This window comes from Trachemys scripta, chromosome 4, assembly GCF_013100865.1.
Source record: "Trachemys scripta elegans isolate TJP31775 chromosome 4, CAS_Tse_1.0, whole genome shotgun sequence".
Taxonomy (NCBI): domain Eukaryota; kingdom Metazoa; phylum Chordata; order Testudines; family Emydidae; genus Trachemys; species Trachemys scripta.
In genome coordinates, this window is record NC_048301.1 from 107,445,830 (window position 1) to 107,455,056 (window position 9,227).

At 43.9% G+C, this 9,227-nt stretch overlaps 1 protein-coding gene across 6 annotated transcripts in view; it reads right to left on the reverse strand.

Annotated features, from left to right (window-relative positions):
• Positions 1-9,227, reverse strand: part of BRSK2 (BR serine/threonine kinase 2) — a 457,676-nt gene that overhangs the window by 92,216 nt on the left and 356,233 nt on the right. For all 6 annotated transcript variants that reach the window (XM_034770318.1, XM_034770317.1, XM_034770316.1 and 3 more), the window contains exon 5: positions 7,149-7,265. In XM_034770318.1, the coding sequence (XP_034626209.1) occupies positions 7,149-7,265 (117 nt within the window). The remainder of the gene's footprint in view (positions 1-7,148; positions 7,266-9,227) is intronic.

Consider the following 9,227-nt stretch of genomic DNA (forward strand, 5'->3'; position numbering starts at 1 on the left):
CAAAGTTAAGCGTTAAAAAGTTAGGAAATGCCAGAATTAAGGTTGCACAGGACGCACTCTCAGGTTGTTCAGTGGGTGAGGCTGTTGTCTGTAGTCCTTCTGCCTCACTTGTTGCAGAAGTTGGAAGGTGTGCAGTGAATGTGGGAACTGCACGAAGAGAAAGGATAGATTTCTGGGTAAGGCAGCTGAATGCCACAAGGAGAAATGAATTCTATCCCTGCCAGTGCCTCAGAGTTGCTATATAAAGCTGGGCAACTCACTTAAACCAAACGTTAAACATGTGGGTACTGTGTGTTTCTCATTTTCTGGGTACCCAACTTGAGACACCTATATACTCAGAAATGCTAAGCTCTCACAACTGCAACTGAGGGCAATGGGAGCTCTGCTTTGCACATATAGAGTGCTATAATGTACTAACTACTATGAAAAATCAGGCCCTAGGTGTCTCACATTGGGCACTTAAAATTACTTGACAATTTTGGCTTTAATTTCTGTGCCTCAGTTCTCCATGTATAAAATGGGGATAATAATACCATCTCACCTCACAGAGATGTTGTGAAGATAAATTCATTAATACTCATAAAGAACTAAGATACCATGGTGACAGCATCATAGAAAAGCCCATAAGGAAATTCACATATCTGTAATAAGAGCCAGGTTTGATTAATGTGCAGTAAATAAGGCCAGAGGCCAGACACTGAATGATGAGCATAAAACAAACTATTGAATAGCTGTTCAATCAGTGAGCACCGTCCAAATAAGCACTGAATAAGGCAGGGGGATCTGGTGGAAAAAATAATATGTGATCACAGAATTAAAGACGGTATCATAATGAATATGCACAAGGGGGCTGAATTAAGGTTGCACCGGCAACCTTAAATAGGTCATTTCCTAATTTTTGAGTGCTTGACTTTGCAACCTTAAACATTTTTTTAACGTAGTTATTTTAGGATGTATTATAAGAAGGACTGTTGGCTGATACTTCCCATTATATAACATTTTTTTTTAATTGCTTGTCACTCTGCCAAACATACACTGTTGGTGTTTGCTTCGTGCTGAATGCTTTGGGAAAATTTCAGCCCCAAAAGTTCAGCTGTTTCCAAGGGTGGTGAAAAATACATTGTTTTGCCCATGTTAAAAATTTCTGACAGCCTTTTCTATGAGAAGTTCTAGCACTCCCATGGCTTGGAACAGGGACTTGAAATTTGACTGGGGCATGGCCTTTACATCATGGATGTGCCCGTTGCTTTCTCCAGGAAAATCTGTCCAAATACGGCAAAGTTATAAGCCTTTGAAAAACTGCTCTTTGCATATGCTCAGTAGAGTTCCCATGTGATGCCAGGCAAATCACTTAAACCAAACTTTCCAAGGATGGTCAATAATTGTGTGTTCTTCATTTTTTCTGTGCCTAACTTGAGATCTTGTGGTCTGATTTGCAGAAAATGATAAGCTGAAACTGAAGTCTTTGGAGCTCTGCTTTGAACATATAAAGTAATATATAATGCTAGCTACTCTGAAAAGGTAAGGTCCTCAGTGTCTAAGTTTGGGCGCCCAAAGATAGCAGGTACTTTTGACCTTAATCTCTTTGTGCCTCAATTCCCCATCTGTAAAATGGGGAAAATAAAACTACCTAATCTCACAGGGATGATGTGAAAATAAATTCATGTATGTTTGTGAAGCGCCTAGCTATTATAGTGATGAATGCCATAGAAAAGACCACGAGAAAATAATTCTCTCTTCAGAGATGGGTCTAAATAGTGTGCAATAAAAATAGCCTGGGGCCACACATTGAACAATGAGATGAAAAAATATGCTCATCAATTGAATAAGATCCTTTCTGTGCATTGAATTAGGCAGAGGCTCTGTGGAAAAAACAGTAGTAATTAAGAACTGGATTTTATGCATAATAGAAGGGGGCTGAGTTAAGGCTGCACAGGCAACCTTAATTCTGGCATTTCTGAGTGCTTGACTTTACAACCTTAATAACGTTATTTTAACAAAGCTTTTGTGTATGTAATAGATATATTTATACAGAGAAAGGGTGTGCAGGACATGTGACAGCTTCATCAGAACTAGGACTGGCTCCTGAAAACCAGGATGGGTGGCAACACTAAATTCCTGTCTTGAACTACTGCCTTGCAAGGGGTGTGATCAGGCACCAAAGATAGGTATTGGGGAATCAGGAATCTCTGCTGTGGCCTTATGCAATCAAGCACTACTTTGCTTGCTGCAGATAAAGAGAACACATTCTGTGCCTAAATTCAACTGATAATCATCCCTATTGAGCAGCCATGCGTATTTGATAGATCCAGGGAGTCTGTGGGCCTGCAAGGGGTACTGGGAAATGTCTTGTGGGAGAGCTGTGGCAGGAGGCATTGGCTGAGCTGGGGTTTGAAGTGGCTGCTCTTTCTTTCTCCATTATAAAGTGACTGGTGCAAGACTTCTTTTCTCATTCTAAATAAAATTAGAGACAATCATCATCATCATTCTTCCCACAGCCATGCCGCTTTTTGGATTAGGGCAGGGAGTCCCTGTGGAGATAGTTCATTGAGGACCGGTTAACAGGAGCATACATTTCTGTACTGACTGCTTCTTCAGGTGTTGGGGCGAGCCACATTTATGTGTCAGCTGCTTTCCCTTAGCTACTGTTCGTTTTGGTCACAGAGATTTGGAGCCAGTCAGCATAGAGACTAACACTGCTCCTGGATTCTCAATCACTCAGCTGCCTGCAGCAATCCCTTTCCATCAGGGACTCAGTTTTTCTGAGCTGGGATAAGAATTGGGAAGGGGGAGGGGAATGATTTCCAGGCTTCTAAAACAGCACAAGAAACAACAGGAAATCAGGAAAGATGATTACAAACTCTCATCAATCATACTTTGACAATGTCTCCTTTTATTCCCTCCATTTTTCAGACTGCCCCTCTAAGATCTTGAGATCGGATAGGGTCCCAGAGAATCCCTCAATCTCCTCATATCTTTTCTGAGATTTCTGTAGAAATTATTATAACATATACTACGGTAGCACTTAGAGACCCCAACCAAGATTGCGGCATCATTATTCAAGGCACAATACATACTCACAGCAAGGGACAGTACCTGCCCTATAGAACTCACAAGATAAGTCAGACAAAGGGTGGGAGACAGCAAGTAGTATCATCCCCTTTTATAGATGGGGAACCAGAGCATAGAGAGATTAAGTGACTTGCCCAAGGTCACATAGGAAGTCTGTGGTAGTGCAAGGAATAGAACCCAGATCTCCTGAGTCCCAGTACAGTGCTTTAACCATAAGCCAATCATTCCTCTGAGCTAGGGACAGACAAATGCATTGAGTTACATTTACCATTCAACAATATCACAACACAGCACACAGTGGAGAAATGACTGTTGGAGGGATGAGAGAGCATCTCGGTATTTAATTGCCTGGGTTTTCTTTGCCTGGAAGGGTAAAGACCAGGAAGAGATGAAGAAATCTGAACTAATAAAAGCTGCATCCCACAAGTCCCCAGCTCCATCTGCTGTCTGCTCATAGGCCTCCCCAGCTCTTAGAGGAATACAAAGATTTGCTGTGTTACTTCTGCACTTGAGGGACTGTTTCTCCAGAAGAAGACTTGCCTTGTTGTACAGTTTCTGCAGCAAGTTGTGTTGCCAGTGTCATTATCATCCCTGCAGACCCTAAGCAGGTTTCCAGTAATGGGGATTTATTACAACCAAGGCCTGACACACAGTCAGTTAGTGACAAATTATGTCAATGAAACAGCGAGTCCACTTCCCTGCTCCTCTTCCATGTCCTCCGACACACATAAACACAATCAGATTGCACTTTTATCATTTCCTTCAGGGACATTTTTATCTGTAGGCATCAGTGCTATAGAAAACAATCTGTGCTGATCTAATGAGTAATTCCCATCAAACAGTAAAACTGAGGCATGGAATACTAAATATCAGCAGCTACATGAAGATAACATTCAGAGCCATGTAACGTTGCCTCTGATGCCAATCGGAGCTTGTCGACCTGAAATGCATCCAAATTATACGTCATACTAGGAAGCTCAACCTGCATCAAATAAGGGTCTGTGACTTCACACTCAAATCCTTATGCCACACCATTAAAAAGTTAGCTTCCCCACATCGATGAATGCCATATGATCCTCATGCTTCCATTGACTGAAGTACCTGGAGACTCTTTGCATGACTAGCAATGGGAATGTTACTGTTTTATGCCATTATCCATGTTCACAGCACAGACAAAACCCTCTGCAAATTAACTTCTGGATGCCCGAAGAAGCTACTTGTTAAAGCTCAATAACTCAGCCACAATTCAGCCATTTTTTGTATTTTCACAATGGCCGAAAACACCAGCCACAGACTGTGGAGCAAGTGAAGGTAAAACTGTTGCCTTGAAAAGCTCTGATGCTGGTTACTGAACTCTACGAGGGAAGGACAGAAATCTACTGCCTTTCTTTGTGAATATCTGGCATGCCATTATATATTCCTTCCTCTCTCCTTTCTTTTATCCCTAAACCAGACACATCACAAGGCACCAGTATCAGCCATGCTGGGCCCCATGCCAGGAGAATTAATGAAGTGGTGTAATAGCTCACATGGAGGCCCAGTGATTGGCGCCGTTCTTAAAATGCATCTGCAAGGCAGGGGATCACAGCGTTGCTGTGTTCTGTTTATTACAGGCATGTCTCTTCCATTCCATTGATTTCTTTATTAGTGCATTTTAAGGCAGCAACATGGGGGTTTGCTCTGCTTGAGGCACTGAGGTTTGAATTCCAGCACTGCTGATGGAAGGAAGGTCTCCCTTCAAGACTAGGCCGGGCTGACAGTGCCATCCACTAACAAGCTCTGGATCCTTGCTGAGTGGTTCCCTAGGAATTTGAAAAGTCCTGGAAGGCAAGGTAAGATTGTTTGTTTGGGTGAGGAAAGAAAGTTTCCTTAGAAGTACATAGAGGTGTTGCAATAACTGAGGTGAGAATTTCATTTCTTACCTGAGAAAGTAGGGTTGAAAGCAGCATTGCTAGCAATAAAATGGAGCCTCACAGTTATTCACCTTTCATCTATGTAGGTATGAATTCAAATCCTGACTTGGGGTACAAGTGTAAAGAACTGGTGGATCTCAATCAATTCATCAACAGGTATTTGTCTGCACCACAAACATCACACAATTATTCACTCCTTTGCCCAGGAGAGGTTCAGGACTGGAGAAACAAGGGAAGAATGAGTCAGGCTTGAAATGCAGAGGCAGCATTGTGTGGGGACCCAAGACTGGAATGGAAGCGGTGCTGAATGTTCAGGTTGAGGTGCACAGACACAGTTGCGAGGGGGCTGCAAACTGGAATAGTTGGGGCTGCTGCACATCCAGACTGGCATAGCTGTGAGGGGATGTTAGATTGGAAGATCAGGGACTATTACAGGTCAGGATTGGTGTCAATATGTGTGGGACCCTCAACACTGCAATTGCAGAAGTGCTGAAGGCGAGGAGTGAACAGAGCTGTGTGGGAGGAAGACCATGAACCAGACTGCACTATCCATCGCTGAAAACACTGAGCTCATTGTGATGAGAACCAAATTCATACCAAAATACAAAACTTGTGTTGAGTTAAATCCCATATATGGATAATGAAGCTGTAGCCCCTTCATGCTGTTGTTCAGTCTACCACTTGTTTGATGAGAACTCTCTTCAGTTGGAAGTGGCAGCTCATAAGTGACCTTTCATTGGACAGCAAGTGGTCAGGAAAGCAATTCCCTAGTACTATCGGTAGGTGGTGTTAGTGTACAGCAGGTTCCACAAGTGGTGAGCTGGGGTAATCTACAATTGAGTCACTACAAGCACTACCACTTAGAGAGGCCTGAAAAATGGAGGATCTCATTCTTATGTGTTTCAGTGATTTAAGAAGACTATTTAGGGAACCTGGTATTCAGTTTCTCTTTGTAATAATTTTTAGTGTTTATTTTTGGCTGCTTTAGAGACTTGGAACTCCCTAGAAAGTCTGTCATATCTAATGGGTTTACATATGAATTGTAATGGTATAAATTTGATCAGAAATCAGCTGTTCCATTGACAATTAAACCAATGCAAAATATTTTTAAAACCTTCTGTCTCATTTATTGTTTGTATCCTAGATTCTCACCCTATGTGTAAGCATGCAAAACCCAACTACCTTCCACCCTGGTGCTATTTGTGAACAAGCAGTGAAACTGTGGGGAGGATGAAGAAAAAGTGATGAGACTGAGATGTACAACAGACAGTTTGAGCAGGACACAAATTCCCTTACAAATCATTTACATTTTTTTCTCCCCAGGTATTCTTTTTTAAATCCACTCTTGATAAATGATCACGATTGTTTTATCAATTTTCAGTTCCCCAAGAATGTGATATGGCCAGTGAAAGAAGAAATAGGCCAACATTTTCAGGAGTGATGTGGATTTTGAGTGTTTCAGTTTTTGTGTCCACCTGAGACATCTTAAAGGAGCCTGATTTTCAGAAAATATTGAGTACTCACCCTCTGAAAACCAGGCCCCTTTAATGCATTCCAAGTTGGACCTCCAAAAATTGAGGCACTCTAAATCATTAGTCAGCTTTGAGAATATTGGTCTAGTCAGGGCCAGCTCCAGGCACCAGCTTAACAAGCAGGTGCTTGGGGCGGCCAAGGGAGGGGGCGGCACCTGCGGCAATTCGGGGGCGGCAGGTCCCTCACTCCCTCTAGGAGCAAAGGACCTGCCGCTGAACTGCCGCCGCCGATCGCGACTTTTTTTTTTTTTTTTTCCAATTGCTGCCGCCGATCACGACTTTTTTTTTTTGCTTGGGGGCGGGAGAAATGCTGGAGCCGGCCTTGGGTCTAGTTAATATATCTTATATATAGCTTATGGATTTACTACTGTACTGGGGAAATTCGAGCTTGATGTAAGTGACCACAACTGAAATCACTGGGCTGCACAGCATATACATCTATAATCTCCCCCGTACACACATGCACGCGCACACGCATGCGTGAAACACCCCACCCCCATCCTACAAATAAAATGTTAGCCCAAAGCTAGATGTGTCCAAGTAAGTCTCTACTTGGGGAGAGCACGTGAGTGGCTGTTCCAAGAGTTCTCTGCCAATCTCTGATTTCTATTCTACAGTCTGAGCCACTCACCCACAGCTGGTTTCTAACAAGCTGTCCCCGACCTGCAGTGATGCCATTCCAAAGTCTGCTATCCGGATGTTGTTCTTTTCATCCAGCAGTAGGTTTTCTGGTTTTAAATCCCTGTGGCTGTGGAGAAAGGATTGGAACATGGGTTAAAAAAATTCAGGGCAGCTCCCTCTCCCTAGGATCTGTTTATTTCACTTCACACAAGTTCACTTTTCTCCTCCTGGGGCAGAAGAATACATAGCGTCTGAGATGCAGTCTGTCAGATGCTGCAACCATTAACCAACCATTACTGACCCTCTGAGGGCCTGAACCTGCAATGCCTGAAGAGGTGCTGAACATCTTTCAGCTTCTATGGAAAACAACAGAAATGCAGGGTACTCAGTAGAAGTGGGATCTCAGATGACATTTAAGGCTGGGATATCAGATACCAATTCGTGAGGCAGGAAACAGCAGTATCAACATGTTCTGTGAATGCCAGAAAATTCAGTGACTGATTTTCAGGAAAAGGAAGGCCAATGTATGCATTGCCCAACTCCTCCATAGAGCCTCACTTTAGGAGTTGCTTGCCTAGGTATGTGGCTGTGGGTAATTAGCTGGCATGAGGAATTCCTTTGAGCCCAGAATTCCACAAAACACTGGCTCACAACACTTTTGAAAGCCTCTTTCCCATCTAACATTGACTGCCTTCCTATTTAGCAATAGGGGATGGGCAAGGTGGTGGTGAGCCTTGGACACTGGGTCATGATCCCCAGGTTGGGAACTCCTACCATGGATAAAGGGTATAAATACCTGTCCCTCCTCTTCTCCTTTTCTCCCTTACCCATGCCTGGGGCAGTCATGGACCCACCATCTCCCTTTCATGTTAGCTAGCATAAGCACTTTTAAATAGCTCTTATATAGTGTAGCAGTTAATTTTTAAAAATTTAGACACAAAATTTTGGTCAACATTTGTGAGGTTTTTGTCTGTATTGTCATTTTTTAAAACTGTTTTTGAGTCACCAATATGGCAGGTGCATCTTAACAACAACAACAACAACAACAAAAGGCAGCATTTATGAGGAGTTCCAGTTGCCCTTCCATGGTCTCTGCTTTGGGTGGTCAGAATATATGTCTTTTGGGCCTGTGTGAGAAAAGGTCCAAACCTGAGAACTTAACTCCTCCTGCAGATAAGGGGAGCCCTTTCGATACCCAATCAGAAAATAAATCTGTTGGAACCTGTCAGGCAGGGGCACTGGAAAAATTTGTATAGTGGGGATGCTGAGAGCCATTGAATTAAACTGCAAGCCCTGTATATAATAGAAACCACTTCAAGTCAGGGGGTGCTGCAGCGCCCCCCGCACTCCTAGTTCTAGCACCTATGCTGTCAGGGGGTGAAACGAGTCAGCATGAGACAAAAACCAGTCACGGTCAGCAAGGGTTAAGTGTTTTTTGACAAGAAAGACAATCAGAAACCAAACAATAAAAACCCCAGCTTGAGGGTCAACCCAGTCCTGTGACTCTTAGGGTGGAACTTAACCTTCTCAAAGGCATTATCTCCCCTTTCCTCCCTTTATTAGACACTCATATAGTCCTGCTCATGAGAACAAGCACATGGGGAGGGGAAGTCGAGCACTTCCTGTTAACCCCTTGTTTAAAGGAACAGAGCAGTGCCCCTAGACTCTATTGCAGAAACATAAAGTTACAATGTTTTGGAAATTACCCTCTTTGTGTTCCTGACCAGGAGTCTAGGGGACATCAGTTAGCAACCATACGTCCTCTTTTTCCCGGACATGTCCGGCTTTTCGGCACTCAAACCCCCGTCCGGGGGGAACTGCCAAAAAGCCGAACATGTCCGGGAAAATGCCGGCCAGGCACTTCCCCTCCCGCGGCGGCTCTGCTCCTCCCCTGACTCTTCCGCTCTGTTTAAGAGCCGAGCTGCCCGAGCGCTATGGGCTTCAGGCAGCCCCCTTGCCTCCGGACCCCAGCCGCCGGCTGGGCACTTCCCCTCCCGGGCTCCGGAGGCATGGGGGCTGCCCGAAGCCGGTAGCGCTGGGGCAGCCCGGCTCTTAAACAGAGCTGAAGAGTCAGGGGAGGAGCAGAGCC